This window comes from Neofelis nebulosa, chromosome 13 (assembly GCF_028018385.1).
Source record: "Neofelis nebulosa isolate mNeoNeb1 chromosome 13, mNeoNeb1.pri, whole genome shotgun sequence".
In the NCBI taxonomy this organism is placed as follows: domain Eukaryota; kingdom Metazoa; phylum Chordata; class Mammalia; order Carnivora; family Felidae; genus Neofelis; species Neofelis nebulosa.
In genome coordinates, this window is record NC_080794.1 from 10,942,278 (window position 1) to 10,960,146 (window position 17,869).

The 17,869-nt window shown below is 44.5% G+C and overlaps 1 protein-coding gene and 1 pseudogene across 2 annotated transcripts in view; one reads left to right on the forward strand and one right to left on the reverse strand.

The window, feature by feature from the left end:
- Nucleotides 1-2,486: 2,486 nt before the first annotated feature.
- The window catches only part of LOC131493682 (interferon-induced protein with tetratricopeptide repeats 1-like), a 39,533-nt gene continuing 24,150 nt past the window's right edge, over nt 2,487-17,869 (reverse strand). The window contains exons 1-2 of one of the 2 annotated variants that reach the window (XM_058698328.1): nt 9,659-10,290; nt 2,487-4,211 (exon numbers count right to left, since the gene is read on the reverse strand). In XM_058698328.1, the coding sequence (XP_058554311.1) occupies nt 2,795-4,211; nt 9,659-9,663 (1,422 nt within the window). In that variant the 5' untranslated portion in view covers nt 9,664-10,290 and the 3' untranslated portion in view covers nt 2,487-2,794. Of the gene's footprint in view, nt 4,212-9,658; nt 10,291-17,869 lie in introns of those variants that run through there. The other variant, XM_058698329.1, reaches the window with a different exon arrangement.
- Nucleotides 14,276-17,784, forward strand: LOC131493687 (triosephosphate isomerase-like; annotated as a pseudogene).

The window sequence follows — 17,869 nt, forward strand, 5'->3', positions numbered from 1 at the left end:
ACTAGCAGCATCATAACAATGGGGACAACGGTGACCAGAGAGGGTCCCCGAGGAACTGGAGCTTGCAGTGGTGTGCGGACAGCAGTTAGCAAAGATCTGGCTGGGGGCACCTTAACAGTAGTGAGTGGCAGGAGCTGTGGCTTGACTGGATTTGGAGTACGTGAGAGACATTCCCTAGGCACTTGGAGAAAGTTTTGAGTGGCAGAAACTCTAAACAAGGACGCCAGCTGAGGTTTTGCCAGTCATTTCCATGGGAGGAGTAACAAGTCCTGGAAGTCAGCTGTCAATTCCGAGACTTCTCCGTAATGCCCTGAGATAGTCATGTGGAGGCTTGACAGGAGCGTTTTCACTACGGAAGAGCAGCTCTTTTTCTGGATTTGCTGCTTGCTGTTTTCCCCTGCAAGCGTCCAGGCTCTTCCACACATTAGAGCTTCCGAGCCCTCAGAGTGCAGACACCTCTTCCAGAGGAGGGGACGCGAGGGGATAGAGAGATGGTGTTAGATTATAAGACACTCTGATGACTGCGACCTCTGGGTCGTCAAGCACCCCTCACACAAACACATTCATAATCCAGAGATTTATGTTGCATGAATGAGCTCTGCTTTCTGGCTGCAAATGATGTATTAGCAATACCTGGGAAGAGCTGCCTAGTAGATTAACCAGTCATCCGACCAGTATTTACCTTTCATGTTTCTCTCTCTGGGAGAGTTCCCAGTGGCTAAACTCACTTTAGTGCCAGTGTCACTTTGGGCCTCCTCCCCAAACTCAAGCACTGTAAGATACCATTTTTGTTAAATCTAAGAAGTCTTTGTTTTAGTTACAAGTATGTTGAGAAGATCGGATCTGTGTGGCTCTGATGTCTAGCCTCCAATGATGAAGTTTGCTCCCTTCGATTCCTAACGAATTTTAGTAGAAATCAAAAGGCTTTCACAATCTGTGTATGAATTCCTTGAGGATTTGTGTTCTTGTGGATTACGGATCCCCACCAAGAAATGCAGGCAGCCTTTAGTAGTTGGAAAAGGTACAAAAAAGGATTGTCCCCTAGGACCTCTGGAGGCAGTTGCCAATACCTCTGTGGCCGTTGCCAGTGGATTTCCATCCAGTGACACCCATTTCAGATTTCTGACCTTCAGAACTGTAAGATCATAAGTTTTTGCGGTTTTAAGCCACCAAGTTTGTGGTAATTTGTTAACAGCCACAGTGGGAAATTAATACATCCTCCCCCTAAAAAAATACATGGATGAAAAAAGCAGTCACACTGTTTCCTTATCTCTTCCTTTTAAAACTATTGGATGAGAAAAGACATTGTTTCCTTATTTCTTCCTTTTAAAAATATTGCTTGGTGTGCAACCCCTTTTAATAAAATGTCACAAAGGTGGTTGTTGCTGATGGTCTCTCAGATCATTTAGCATCCTTTTCCTGTGTTTTTGATCAATCAATACCAGAAAATGACTGAATAAACAGTGCTACATGTGGCATGAAAGAAGAGAAACTGCTTTGGAACAATAAATATCAAACATCAAACAAGTAATTGACTGTGTACTTGTTACTGACTAGATCGTAAACTTCAGGAGGTTTGGGGAGATGTCTGCTTTCTTTGGTGAAGGGGAGCAGAGTATGCCGCCCCAAAATATGCCATGTTGGGTGTAGGGATTATTTTGAACTGAGGGCAGTTGAGAAGAAGCAGGGTACAAGAAACGCTCTGCATACTCCCCCTACCTGCCTACAAGCAGTACAGAACTTTATAGTGGTGTCCCCTTACCCTCTCCACCAGGAAGGTAAGAAGTTGATTGCCTGAGACAAGTGTAGACCCTTATCAGCCCAGAGTCACTGCTGGAGTAATCTACATAACAAACCTTCTTCTTTTTTTTTTTTTTTCCTAATTTTTAAAAATGTTTATTTATTTTTGAGAGAGGGAGAGAGTGAGTAGGGGAGGGACAGAGAGAGAGGGAGACACAGAATCCGAAGCAGGCTTGGGGCTCTGAGCTGTCAGCACAGAGCCCGACGCGGGGCTCGAACTCACCAACTGTGAGATCATGACCTGAGCCGAAGTTGGACACTCAACTAACTGAGCCACCCAGGCCCCCATAACAAACCTTCTCAACTAGCCCTTGTTTTCCATTAATCTCCCCCAAATATTTACATTCCTACAGTTTGCCACCCTAGAAACTCAAGGTTCTTTTCCCTTCTCTAAAATTTCTTATCCCTTCTCTAAAAATGCATTGTTCGTTTGCCAGGATGCTATGTTTTCTAGCCACCCTTCTGAGTTACTCATCACTGGGTGCTCCCCTGTGTGTGTGCGGTGCATGTATTCATAAATCTCTGTTTGTTTATCTCTTGTTAATCTGTGCTTGTCATTCTAATTATGGAGTCCTGGCCAATGAACCTAAAATGGGTAGCGTAAAAAGATTTTTTCCTCCGCTACATCACCATATTTGGTATCTAACACCAAAAACTATTTGTTGATAAAATGAATGAATGAAACATTTTTGTTTTATGTAAATCCAGGCCTTTATTTGCTACAAATCTACTCGACAAATGGTTTTTCGACTATATAACATTCGCAGAGAAATGGTTCCTCTCTCACATAACAGAGATGTATATATTCTGTTTCAGTATTTTCTGAATAGAACCAATATTTTACCAGGTTTGGGTAATGGTTAAAAACTTGCATCACTGCAGTGGATTGCTTAATATGTTTCTGAAAGTAGCAAACAGAAACAATGGTTAGAGTTAACATGTTTACCTAAAATCAAATAAAATGTGAATGTGGTTCATATTTCCACACCCAGGATCAGGTGCCAGAGTTCCCAGAGTCCACAGCCAGCCTCAGGGCCTGCTCATAGTACTCCAAGGCTTTATTCATTTCGCCTTTGACTTTGTAGATAAACCCAAGAATGCTCAAGCTTTCTATGTCTGATGCATTTCTGGAAAGTCTTCTTAAAGTCAGTTTCTCCAAAGAATTAATACATTTATCTCTTGTCAGTGACACCTTTTCTGTTTTTAGTGCTTTTAAATAATGGATAATTGCATTGACTTCAGATTTCTTTTGAAATTCCTGAAATTGACCGTAGTGGAAATGTACCTTTTGCTGTTTTTCTTCGTCAAGGGACGTCAAACATAACAATTTTTGGTAAATGTCTTCAGCTTTTCTGTGGTTGCCAGCTTCTATGTACATACCGGCCAGGTGTATATAAGCAACGTCAAATGTGGGCTTTTGTTCCAGAGCAAATTGAAAATGAGCTATGGCTAACCTTACCATTTTGTCGACATTGTCTCTATCCTGTCCTCTGGGCTGCCAGTTTGCTGCTCTCTTGATTTGGATCATGCGTGCCTTGTAACAAAGCCCCATCTGGTGATGCAGGAAAGCGGAGGAGGGCGTGGCCTGCAGGGCCCTCTTTAAGAGCTGAAGAGCTTTATCCAGAGCGCCTTTCCTGCGGTAAAACTTGGCCGCGTATCGAAAGACGTAGGTCTGCGAGGACATGTTGGTCAGTGCCTCTTCGACGTACTTTTCTCCTTCGGCTTCTTGGCCCACGTCCTGAAGCTTCAGGGCGAGCAGAGCCTTAATGTACGCGTCTTCTGGGTTTAGCCTGATGGCCTCTTTTAGAGGCTGCAGACAAAATGCGTCGCTAACCTGGGTCGCTTTGTTGAAGCCGTCCAGGCGATAGATGGTGATTGCATACCCAGTGCTGAATTCAGGGTTCTCAGGCTCCGCTGCCAGAGCCTTTTCGAAGCAGGCCTTGGCCCGCTCGTAGTTCTTTCCTCCACACTTCAGCAAGGCCCACCCTTCCTCACAGTCCATCTGAGGACAGTCCAGCCTGTAGCAGGAGGGGGCTGCAAACTTCTCACAAGTGTTCGCCACCCTGTCCAGGTAAGTCTGGGCCTGTGCCAGCCTGCCCATGTGGTGATACAGCCAGGCGTAGTTGCCCCAGGTGACCAGGCTTCTCACAGCCGATCGGTCGCCGTGTTCCTGCTGGATCAGGTCTTCGGCTTCCTTCAGGCTCCCCAGGGCCTCCTGAGTCTGGCCTTTCAGGTGTTGGACGTAGGCCAGCAGGTTGTGTATGCCCGCGTTGTATTTGGTGTCTAGGAACTCAATCTCATCCAGGATCCTGTTCTCTAAATCGGGCATCTCAGTGTCTTCAACTAGCAGCTCCCAGGTGAAGTGGCATCTCAGCTGAAGCAGCTTACCTTTGACCTCATCAGCGTTCTTACTGCAAAAGAGAAAAACAAGTTTTCTTTGTTAAGTGAGGAACGGTCGATAGAAAGAAGCCAGATAAAACAGCTCATCTTTAGGACTTAGCCTTGGAAAGGGCATGCCTGCTTTGATTTTCCTTAGAATCCCTACGTTCCTAAGATCCGCACAGACTTTGAATGCAGTGTGCTTGGTCTCAGACACTGGCTCCGCCACTTTTTACCAAGTAACCTCTCTCTGTTTCAGAGTCTCGTTTGTAAAATGGTGATAGGAATAGACTGAGCACACTGGAGTCTGAAGTTGGGTGAACATTAATAAGCCTGTATGTGTGTTAAGTACTTAGAGCACATATTACATGCTATAATGAGAGTTTCCTATTTTCCTATTCCTACATTCAGGACAGACACCAGTTAGAAACATAGAGCCTGGGTGGCTCAGTCAGTTGAGCATCTGACTTCGGCTCAGGTCATGATCTCGCAGTTTGTGAGTTTGAGCCCTGAATTGAGCTTGCTGCTGTCAGCGCAGAGCCTGCTTTCGATCCTCTGTCCCCCTCTCTGTGCCTCCCCCGCTTACACACACTCTCTCTCAAAAGAAAGAAAAAAAAAAAAAAGAAGAAAGAAAAAAGAAAGAGAAACGTAGAGGCTTATAAAACAGTATTCACTTCAGGACCTTAGTCTGCAGATTATGCCACAAATTTAGACCACCTGAAAGAGAATATTTGTTCGACCAATTTTTTTTTCCACTTATAATTTGGAAATAATTAGAGAATCACTGAAATTTGCAAAGAGAGTACGGAGCTCCAGTGTACCCTTCACCTGGTTTCTTCCAATACCTTACACAAGTACCATACAATAACAAAATGAAGACACCAACATTGGTACAATGTGTGTAAATCCTGTGTCATTTCATCACGTGAGTAAATCCACGCACCCAATCAAGATACAGAACTATTTTATCATCATAAATATCTCCCGCACACTGTCCCTTCAGTGACACCTGTTCGCTCCCCACTCTCCAAACATCCCTAGCCTCTGGTAATTTGTTTCATCTCTCTCACTCTGTCACTTCAAGAATGTCAGATGATGGAGTTATACAGCATTTTGAGATTGCCTTTTTTCACTCACCTTTTTCACTTTCACTTTAAAAGATTTTCTTTTTAAGTAATCTCTACACCCAGTGTGGGGCTAAAACTCCCAACCCTGAGATGAAAAGTCACACACCCCACTGAGCCGGCAAGACGCACCTCATCTGAGAACATCTTGATTTAATCTTCATTCTAGAAGGATATTTTTGTGGGGCATAGGATTCTGGGTTGAAAGTTCTTTTCCTGGGGTGCCTGGGTGACTCAGTCAGTTGAGTGTCTGACTCTGGCTCAGGTCACGATCTCATGGTTCATGGGTTCAGGCCCCGCGTCAGGCTCTGTGCTGACAGCTGGGAGCCTGGAGCCTGCTTTGGATTCTGTGTCTCCCTCTCTCTCTCTGCCCTTGTCCCTCTCATACTCTGTTTCTCTTTCTCTCAAAAATAAAATAAAACACTTAAACATTAAAAAAAAAAAGAAAACAATTCTTTTTTAATAATATCATAAAGAATCAAATACTTAGGAATAAAGTCAACCAAAAAGGTGAAAGACTTGTCCACTAAAAATTACAAAAGATTGCTGAAAGAAATTAAGAAGACACAAAGAAAGGAAGAGGCATCTTGTGTTCACAGCCTGGAAGCTTTAATGTTGTTCAGATGTCAGTACCACCCAAAGCAATCTACAGATTCAGTGCAATCCCTATCAAAATCCCAATGACATGTTTTTTACAGAAATAGAAAAATCCATCCTAAAATTCGTATGGAATCTCAAGAGATCTCGAATAACCAAAACGATCTTAAAAAAGAACAAAATTGGAGGTCTCACACTTTCGGATTTCAAAACTTACTACAAAGCTACCCCAATCAAAACGGTGTGGGATGGGCATAAAAACAGACACCTGGAGCAGTGGAACAAAATGGAGGGCCCAGAAATAAACACTTACATATATGGTTGCAATGGTCATTTCAGGCTATCATGATGAGGTACCACAGACGGGGTGGCTTCACCAACAGATATTGCAGATATTTCTTTTCTCCCAGTTTTGGAGGCTGGGAGTCCCAAATCAAGGTGCCCACTGATTTGTTTCCTGAGAAGGGCTCTGTTACTGGAGTCCACATGTGACCTTTCGTCTACATGCACTTCTTCTGTCAAGGATATCAGCCCTTTCAGATTAAGGGCCCACCCTTATGGCCTTATTTAACCCTTAGTACTTCCTTACAGGCCCTATCTCTAAATACAGTCACACTGGGGGTCAGGGCTTCAACATATAAATCTGGGGAGATGGTAGGGGTTCACAATTCCATAACATGGCCATAACGATGGTCATAACAATGGCCAAATGAGTTTTGAAACATGTACCAAGACCACTTAATGGGGAAACATGTTTCAACAAATGGTGCCAGGAGAGCTGGATATCCACTTGCAAAAGAATGAAAGTGGGCCCTTATCTTACACTGTATACATATAAAAAATGAACTCAAGATGGATCAAAATTACAAAAATCTTAGAAGAAAATAGGAAAAAACTTTATGACATTGGATTTGGCAGTCTTGGATAGGACACTGAAAGCATAGGCAACATAAGTAAACAGAGGTGAATTGGATTTTCATCAAAATTAGAAACGTTTGTGCATCAAAGGGCACTACTGACAGAATGAGAAGGCAACTCCTAAAATGGGAGAGATTATTTGCAAATCACATATCTGATAAGAGATTAATATCCAGACTATATAAACAACTCTCATGACTCAACAACAACAAAAAAACAGGTGACTACAAAATGGCCAAAGGACTTAAAACAGATATTTCTCCAAAGAAGACACACAGATGGCCAGGAAGCACATGAAAAGATGCTCAACATCACCCATCATTAGTGAGATGCAAATCGAAAACACAAGGCACCACTTCACACCCATTAGGATGGCTACCCTCAACAAAACGGAAAACAAAAGCCACGTGTTGGCGAGGATGTGGAGGAATTACTAGTGGGAATGTAAACTGGGACAGTTGCTGTGGAAAATGGTGATGATTCCTCAGAAAATGAAATAGAACGGCCATGTGATTCAGCAGTGTCACTTCTGGGTATGTACCCAAAATTAGTAAAAGCAGAGACTCAAACACGATTTGCATACTTCTATTCCTAGCAGGCATTGTTCACAATAGTCAAAAGGTGGAAGCATCCTAAATGTCCATAGACGGATGAACCGCTAAACAAAGTGGTAAATACATACAGTGGCATATTATTCAGCCTTAAAAGGGAAGGACATTCTGTCACCTGCTACAACATGGGTAAACCTTAAAGACATTGTGCTAAGTGAAATAAGGCAGTCACAAAGAGCCACTTATTGTATGCTTCTTTGTTTGTGAAATATCCACAATGGGGGGTGCCTGGGTGCCTCAGTGGGTTAAGCATCCGACTTCTGCTCAGGTCATGATCTCCCTGTTCGCGGGTTCGAGCCCTGCATAGGGCTCTGTGCTGACAGCTCAGAGCCTGGAGTCTGCTTTGGATTCTGTGTCTCCCTCTCTCTCTCGGCTCCTCCCCCCGTGCTCTCCCCCCCCACCCCAAATAAATAAACATTAAAAAATTTTAAATCTTACAAAAAAAAAGAAATATCCACAGGGGGCAAATACATAGAGAGAAAGCAGATTAATGGTTGCCATGGCCTGGGGTGAAGGATGAGTGGAGAGTGACTGCTTAAGGGGTACGGGATTTCCCCTCAGGTGAGGAAGATGTTCTTGAAGTGGATACTGGTGATGGGTGGACATCACTGTGAATGCACGAAATACCACAAAATTGCATACTTAAAAAATAGTTAAAATGGTAATTTTATCACACATGTATCTTATCACAATGAAACATTGTACTAGTAACCTGAACAGAAATTCTTCAAATGATGTATGTATTTTTCGTTAGTACATGTTGAAATAAACAAAACATTAAAACATAAACACCAATTGGAGTGCCATCCGAAATAGTCTCACAAACCTTCCACTGGTACACTTTAAGAAGCATGGGTGTAGAGGTCAAATTGGGTATCACTGAATAGAGACTCTGGCTCATGTCCCAGCTCTATCACTTACTATCTGTGTGATCTTAATGTTTCTAAATCTAAGATTCATTATTGCAAAATCAGGGTGATATGAGTACCTGCTTCGTAGGTGTCTTTTGAGGGTTTTTTAAATAATTAAATATAATTTACATCATAATTTAAATTGTTTAAAGTTTCTTTATTTTGAGAGACACAGAGACAGCACAAGTGGTGGAGGGGCAGAGAGTGAGGGGGTTGGGGAGAGAATCCCAAGCAGGCTTCGCATTGTCAGCACAGAGCCTGACGTGGGACTCAAACCCACCAAGCTGTGAGATCATGACCTGTGCCAAAACCAAGAGTGGGATGCTTAACTGACTGAACCACCCAGGCGCCCCATAATTTACATAATAATTTTAGAAGCCAGGCTGGCACTTTATAAGCATTCAGGAAGCGATAGCTACTTTATTATCATTATTATTTTCCCTGTCAGTGACAACCCCCTCTGTCAATGGACCTGGGAGGAGGGTTGATCATAGGCCTGTAATTATGCACTTTCTGGAACTTTTGCCCCTTGAAAATTTTGCCCACTGGAGCACCGAGGGGAAATGTGCAAGTCAGTATCAATTAATTTTTTAAAAATCTGTTGATATTAAGGGTTACTTAACTCAAGATTCAGTTTGGACAGCATAGAAATTCCCACATGAGGCCACAACTGCAGTCCAGCCCCACCGACAGGAGGGTATCTGCAGACCAGAGGCTTCCCCAGGAGAGAGGGTCATCTGCTAATCTTAAATGCAGGGACGTTGAGAAGGCCTGACGTAGGAGCCCAGCAGCACAGAGAGTGAGACCAGAAGTCTACAGAGGAGGGCCTTGCTCCCTAGACAGTGAGCTTCTGCCACCATTTGCCCACAATATTTTCCTCAAGACATCTGGGGAGAGCCCAGGACTGTGGCTCACACGGCTGTGGGGGTCCTTTTCCCCAGGTGAGGAGCCAGCAGAAAGCAGTGTCCCTTTCCAGACAAACTGTCCATTCCCTCCCTCGGTCAGACAGACGGGAGTTTGGGGAAGAGAATTTCAGAGACGTGGATCATTTTCTCCCTCCCTGCAAAACTCTTTTCCCACATCCCTCTGCTTCTTTGGGCTTTGTTATGAGGTAAGCTTCCTCGGGGTGATGCTAAAAAAAAAGAAAAAAAAAAGAAAAGAAAAAGCCTGAACTAAGGACACTCAGTCTCCAAGCAGACGCTCACCTGGAAGAGTAAGGAAACTCAACATCACTGAAATCAGTCTTTTGAGATAGTATTGATTAGCCTTTTTTTCTAGAACTTTAGACTGACAGGCAGAGAAGCAGAGAAGTCCTTACCTCATGGCTGCCAGTTCTGCAGGGCCTTGTTTAGCTGTGGGCTCTTCTGAGATCCAGCCAGGAGACTGGGGTTTCAGGATGTGAGCCCCACCACAGGGCTATATGAGAAAGATGAACAGTTCATGACGTAACCTGTGGGCGTGTTGTTGGCAAGTTAGACTGGAAACCGAGATGGAAACTGAAAGTGGAAAGCGAAACTAGTGAGCAGAGTTCCTGCTTGGGGAAAACAAAACCAGGATTGCTTTCTTTGGTCTGTCTGGAAACTGACTGAGAAGAGGCCGAGGAAAAGCAGTTTCACCGATGTGCTAAGTCCTCTCTCAGGCTCCGCGTGGCCTTGTGCAGAGCTGGGAGTGTGGAGTGCCAGGCACGTAGGGTCCGTGGACCCTGGAGCCAGGGAGGCCTGGGGAAGTTGGCTGCGGGACCTTGGCACACTCTTGCCCCAGATCTGTGCCTTCGTTTGCTCATCTGGAAATAGAAAGCCTCCCTTTCGTGGCATAAAATTCTGCATCTCTCCAAGCTGGAGTTTTGACCCAAATCTGCCACTGTTGTCTGAGAGGCTGTGTTTTACCAGTTCTTCTCTGCTTTGTTTTTTGCATACCCTTCCTGAGAATGGCCAATGGCAGTAAGAGCTTGTAACCTCTTCTTTGTTCATTAGAACGGAGAAAGTGTATGTGCTAGCATCTTGAGACTTCAGACAGAACACGTTAGGCCTTAATGACAGTATTTTTAATGCCCTCTACGGTAGTCGTCTAAAGTGTCCTTACTCAGCAGACGTGACTCTCGTAGCTGCTCAGGGCCCTGTCCAGTTCTGGAGGCGCCCACGGCACCAGGCTTGGCATCCCTCATCCTGGCCCACGTCACGTTCTGTGCTCAGGGTGTCTGTGATAACAGGGAGACGAGAAAAGTGCTGAAACTGGGGTGAGGCTCCTGTTGGTGCTGTCTGCCAAGTCCCTGTTTCTTTCTACCTTTCACTGGAAACTGTCCCACCCTCCCGATACACGTCATAGAGTGGGGGTTCTCCAGCCGCTCCCGCAAAGCAAATTTATCCCCAGACACAGTTCATTTAGTCCTGGGAAAGCTCCATGTTGAGATGAGTGTGAACAGGGAGTCCTGAGATGGACTTGGAGACTTGCTGGCGGTCCCAAAAGGGAGCTGGGAGATCTTTAGGAAAATGGAGTTTGTGCATGTCTGCCCCTGGATGGAGACTGAACTCTAGAACCTGGGCCTTAACCACAGAACCATTTCTGGAACATTTCTATGTATCAGATAGCTCACATGTTGTCAGAATCAATCATTATTCTTTTAAAACAACTTGTGGTTTTTGCCTTTAGAAACTCCTAATTTCTTCCCCCAGTTGTTTGATCCCTCTCGAATCTATCTTCCCAACTGCAATCCCAAGACCCCAGATAAACGCATTGCTTGTTTTTACAGACACAGTCTGAGATCCGTTGACATTCCATGGTGTCAGAGAAGTGGGGTCCGGAGCAACTGGCTTCTGTTCCAAGCCGCAGTGGGCACCTGTGAAGTACCTGCAGGATGCCATTGTTTTCCACCGTCTCCCCTGGCAACCTTGTTCTTGGTGGGAAGTCCTCCTGGGCCCAAACCTCCCTTGTTTGGGTGTCCTCTGCTGCTGGCTTCTGTCCTCTCTCATTTCTGAAGAGAGGATTCTGTTTTCACTCATTTTGAGTGCAAGAGTTGGGTTTCAGCTTCTTGATGAATACTCTGTTTGGGGAGATCATTCTCCTAAGGGGACTCTTGATAACCAGCCCCCTGCCAGAGCTCCTGCAGGATTTATGTGTAAGGAAGACGGCTCTTCTTGCTGAAAAATGTTTGCCTGTTAGACTCGCATTCCCCACGATGATTTAAAGCCTTATTGGCCAACATGGGGCACTTCTGATAGTCCAAACTGAGGTTACTTGCGTGCATAGACTGAAAAGGAGTTATAAAACCGAACAAAATGAGTGGGGGGCTTATTTTAAACGGAGATTCCAAAAGAAACACTGGAAAGTTTGCTTCCCTTCAGGAGCTAAGTCTACATTCCCAGCAGTTAATTCAGACCCTTCTAAGAGGCTCTCAAGAATAGAAGAAATAGCTGATGCCTCTCAACCCCTTGCCCCTCCTCCTCTGTTCTGCCCCCACCCCTGCTGTTCCCACCCCTTCCCCACCCCTTCTTCCCACCCTCTGTCTCCTACTCTCCATGTACACATCCTAGATGAGTTGGACTGCCCTTCTATAATGACAGCCTGGGCGTTCATGTAGATCCTGCAGGCATCCTTTCCCAGTTAGATCTAAGGAAGGAGGCTCTGAGACTTCATCAGTTCCTTATGCTTCTCGGACTAAGAACTGTAAGCCATTACCGAGGACTTTCCCAGTGCCTTTGAAGACCTGCTAAGATTTGTGAAAGAATTCCATGTAGTCAGTCAGACCTAGGAGCCTGGTTATTCCAACCTTTATCAACTTGTCCACATGCTTGTAAGTGAGGGTCAGGCAAGGGAATGAATTTAAAAAGTAGGTTGAGCAAAGCCTTTTGATAATTTTTCCAAGTGATAAGCTATAGACAAAATAGCAGCCAGAGTGGCTGCACCAGCTTGCATTCCCAGCATTTCCTATTTCTTTTTGTTGTTTCTTCCTAAAATGTTGTGACGATAGCTCAGAGACTAGAAATGATTGACCAAACCTTCCCTCCTGACATCTTTCCTCAACTGACAGATATGACTGAGGACAATGCCTAAGATCCATTTCCCTGAGGCTCCCTGTTGCTCAAATGTAGCCATTGTCCTTAGGTCAACAACTCCTGCCTACACCTGTTTCTCTCCTCAGTGGGACATGACATACCAGAAATGAACCTTCCTGAGATGAAGGACCCAAAACATAAAATTATTCATCAATGTTTTTGAAAATTTATTGATCATCAATGCTTTCTGAAGAAAGATCTTGATCAAAAGGAGGAGATGTGAACAGAGTTATAAAATGGAGTTATGATTGCTAAGGGTCACAAAATGGAGCTCCATTAGGGAAATGGAACTCTTTTTTTTTTGGTTTTGTTTTGCAGCCTCAGCTTGAAATTTGTTAAGAGGAACTTTGGCTATAGCAACTTCTTACTTGACACGTCTCTGGAGGCAAGGGAAACAAAAGCAGAAATGAACCATTGGAACTTCATCAAAATAAAGTTTCTGCACAGCGAAGGAAACAATCAGCAAAACTAAAAGGCAGCCAATGGAATGGGAGAAGAGATTTGTAAATGACATATCAGATAAAGGGTTAGTATCCAAAATCTATAAAGAACTTATCAAACTCAACACCCAAAAAGCAAATAATCTATCTAGCAAAGAAATGGGCAAAAGACGTGAGTAGACACTTTTCCAAAGAAGACATCTAGATGGCTAACAGACACATGAAAAGACACTCAATACCACTCATCATCAGGGAAATACGAATCAAAACCACAATGAGATACCATCTCACACAGGTCAGAGTGGCTAAAATGAACAACTCAGGAAACAACAGATGTTGGCAAGAATTCACAGAAAGGGGAACACTGTTGCACTGTTGGTGGGAATGCAAACTGGTGCAGCCACTCTGGAAAACAGTATGGAGATTCCTCAAAAAACTAAAAATAGAACTACCCTTCAACCCAGAAAAAGCACTACTAGGTATTTATCCAAAGGTTACAAAAATGCTGATTCCAAGGGGCACATGCACCCCAATGTTTAGAGCAGCACTATTGACAATAGCCAAATTATGTTTTTTATTTATTTTTGGGACAGAGAGAGACAGAGCATGAACGGGGGAGGGGCAGAGAGAGAGGGAGACACAGAATCGGAAACAGGCTCCAGGCTCCGAGCCATCAGCCCAGAGCCTGACGCGGGGCTCGAACTCACGGACCGCGAGATCGTGACCTGGCTGAAGTCGGACGCTTAACCGACTGCGCCACCCAGGCGCCCCTGACAATAGCCAAATTATGGAAAGAGCCCAATGTTAATCGACTGATGAATGGATAAAGAAGGTGTGGTGTGTATGTATGCATGTATATATATATATGTATATACATATATATACATATATATGTATGTATATGTATATATATGTATATATATATATATATATATATATATATATATATATATATATGATGAAGTATCACTTGGTGATCAAAAAGAATGAAATCTTGCTATTTGCAACAACATGGAGGGAACTAGGGGGCCATTATGCTAAGCAAAATGAGTCAGGCAGAGAGAGACAAATATCATATGATTTCATTCATGTGTGGAATTTAAGATACACAACAGATGAACATATGTTCATCTGATGAAGGGAGGAAAAAATCAGATAAAAACAGAGAGGGATGGAAGCCATAAGAGACTCTTAAATACAGAGAACAAACTGAGGGTTGCTGGAGGGGAGGTGGGTGGGTAGGGGGAGGGGCTAAATGGGGGATGGACATTAAGGCGGACACTTGGGATGAGCACTGGGTGTTATATGTAAGTGATGAATCACTGAATTCTCCTAAAATCATTATTACACTATATGTTAACTAACTTGGATTTAAATTGAAATAATAAAGAAAGAAAAATAAATAAATAAAATCATTAATTAAAAAAAAAGAAATTTGTTAAGAGGAGACAATTAGACTTGCTTCCCTAGAAAGCTGGATCTTGGAAGTGTTGGACCTGTAGCATATATATTTGAGTACCATTGTCAGCCATGTTTTTTCCTGTGGCCTGAAAATAAAAACAGAAGAAGCTTATTGAAAGAGAAGAATCTCAAGTGGTTAATGAGAGAAATAGAGAACTGAAGTAAGAGATGGAAAGTTCTGATGATGTCTTTTGTCCGCAGCTTTACCATCAAGAGTCAAGGGGCAAGGACCATGTGCAGGGTCTTGTGGAGTTTGCAGGTGAGTACAGAATTGTACGAAATCAGAGTACCAATGGCTGTGAACCTGGGATCTTACTGAGGGGTGTTCCTAGTGGTGCAAACACTTAGCAGCATTGTCTGGAACCAGATCTGTCTTGTACCCTAAAGGAGAGCTTCAGGCCATCGTTGCCTGTCATGGAGGTTGGTAGCTGGATTCTGGAAGAATTGAGGGAGGTAGTAGCCCCAGTTTCAGTTAGCCTCCTAAATATAGAAGGAATCTACTGTAAAATATAAAAACCTACTCTTATTTTGAAGTGATCAGGATTCTGGTGGTTACTATTGGTTTCAGCCTGACAGAAATAAACAAGCCACCTGGTTCACGAATGAAGGAAATGGACCAAATACCAAGAATGCCTCTTAATCCCTGATCACTTGGACAGGAGGTAAGAGCAAGATTTTGTGGTTTGACAACAGAGTGCCCAGCTCATCTCCCATCTCAGCTCTCACCAGTAATATAAGCCTCCATGGAAGCATCCTGAACTCGCCAGAAAGTTCTGCACAAGTAAAAATTTCTCAATACATAAGACACATTTATCCATGTGTTCTGATAAATGCTCAGGCCATAAGCAAACGCTGAACTACATGCATTAGAAAAGCTCTCTTTTTGGCGGTAGAAAAGTGTCTTTGGAGTTCTTGTGGAGAAAAGCAATTAGTTTGTAATTTTCCAAATGCACTAAATAGATTGTAAACAAGCAGAAAGAATGTGTATCTTGTGATCACTGTGAATTTGGCAATGGTTCCAGTTCGAATGAGCGCCGACTCAGAGTGAATAGGTAATTCAGAGTCTTGCCCATGAGTGACACTAAACAAAGCAGAGAGGAAATAGCCAATAAAGTACACACGCATGCGTACCTCTGTGTGCGTGTGTGTGTGTGTGTGTGTGTATGTGTGTGTTCAGTTAGGAAAGAAATCAAGAACTGGAGAAAACGAAACTTACAGAAAATGAAATTTCAGCACTAGACTATGAGTCCATTTCTGGGAGTCTACGACCAGCTCCCTGAGTGAGTGACCAGCTGATATAAGCCACTTCACCTCGATGACCTCAGTTTCCTCAAGTGATAAACAAGTGACTTGGAATAGATTATTGGATCTCAACCCTTACTGTACCCTAGAAGCATCTAGGGAGGTTTTAAGAATAATGTTAACTAGGCCTGATCCTAGGCCAGTCGAATACATATCAGGGAAGGCCCCCCTCCCATCTCTGTATTAAAAAGAAATCCTCAAGTGATTTTGATGTACACCTGGGGAGGAACCAGGGCCTAGATGCCCCCTGGAATCTACTGTAAAACTGAAATTCTTTGACTGAGTGGTCTGAGACACCAACCCTGGACCTACTCGCCATTCTGTGTGGCTCACATTCAGTGTCTTCATTACTCGGAGCCTCATTTCCCCACCTGCACAATGGACAGTTAACTCCTCCACCTCTTACTGACCCCACAAGATGGCATGGAAAAAGAATGGAATTTTGAATGTTTGGACCCTTCTGTAAAAGGATCTTCTTGGCTTTTGGGATTTTCCCCAAATACTTGCAATCATATCCGTGGGGAAGGACTCAGAGACACCAGGAATCCTTTGTTGTGAACGGTTTGATGAATTTCACATCTCGGGTACTTCCCGCACCCTCTCAGGCCACCTTGACCCCCCATTTGGCCCATTGCAACATATTCAAGTATGAACTGAATTTTTTGATTTCCCTTTTTTACATTTCAAGCTTATTTTGAAATAGTTACAGACTCACAGGAAGTAGCAAGAGGGGTCTTGTATGCCTTTCACACAACTCCCCCCTGACCCCCACCCCTGAGTGGCTACTTCCTACATAGCTGTAGTACAGTATCGAAACCAGGAAAGTGACACTGGCACTGTGTGTATGTTTTAAAGACAAAATATATCACGAGCTCATCTTATTGATTCAAGCTTATAGGAGTTTTACTCAACCTAATTGTGTATCTCTTCTCCTGAATGGAGTATCTGATACCCATATTCATACACTCTATTCATATGAGGCTGGGTAACAACAGCCTCAGAGTAACAAAATCCACAAAACAACCTTCAAAATGATTGCTGAGTAGAGTTTAAGATTTTTTTTCTGTTCTTTTTGTCCATAAGATCTATTCTTCTAAAACTGTAGAGTCAAATTACAGTACGCTAAAAATCTCTGGGAGGTGGGGGGTGATGCTGACCTTCGGTGTGTGGGTTCCAGTGCCTTGGCTCCCTCAGGAAGTTCTTTGTTGTGGGGAGCACTGTAAGAAGAGGCTAGGGGAACTCATCCTCACTCTGAAGGGTGTGAAACTGGGGCAGACACTGAGGTGGTCTGTGCACCCCCCACTGTCACACGGACTTTGCCCCTGGCAGGGATCCCAAGACTGCTGTGGCTGCACAGAGCTGCTGCAGAGGGTGATCAGTCCTGGGCGAGTCAGGTGAGCTGATGGAACAGAAAGTGGCCCACAGCCTTGCAGAGGGACTGGGAGTGATCGCCTGCACTGGGGAGGAGCTACATGGGAGGGAAGCTGGTGTCACCGAGAAGGTCGCTGTGGATAACGTGAAGGACCAGAGCAAGGTCGTCCTGGCCTCTGAGCCCATGTGGGCCGTCAGGACTGGCAAGACCGCACTGCCCCAACGGACCCAGGAAGTACACCAAGCTCTGGGGATGGCTTACATCTAACGCTGATGCAGTGGCTCGGAGCATCCCGTTTATTTCTCGGGTCCTGTGGCTGGGGCAGCCGGCAAGGAGCCAGCAAGCCAGCCTGCTGTGGGGCCAAACTGGGGGACATCACCAGTGACATGCAGTGTACCCCATCCATGTCCCCTACTCTGCCTGCTCGGCCAGGGACAAGGTGGGGCAGAGGCCCAATCACTGCTCTCTCCACCGCCCCCCCAACGCTGCTCACGCTTCCGGATGGGGGCAGCCCATGGCCTAATCCAAACTGTGCCCCTTCTTTACCATGTACACCTCACCCTGTAATGCTGGGGCCAGGCCTCTCCTTCTCCGCCTGCTAGAATGGTTAGGACAGAACGTGTCACCAAGGTGACTTCTCCCCGGCTGAGAGGTGGAGGGGGTGGAGTCACTCATGGGTCCCCTCAGTCCTTAATGAGAGCAGGAGAGACAAGCCTGTTTCTCCTGTCTCGTGCCATGAGGCCACGGGCTGCAAGGAAGCCCCGTCCTCCCCTCAGAGGGGCTGTTCCCGTGGTGTTCAAAGTCCCGTGGTGTTCAAAATCCCGTGTGTTCAAAGTCCCACGTCAGGGGAACATAGATACCTGGTGCTTCAAACAAATCACTTAGAATATTTTCTCATCAAG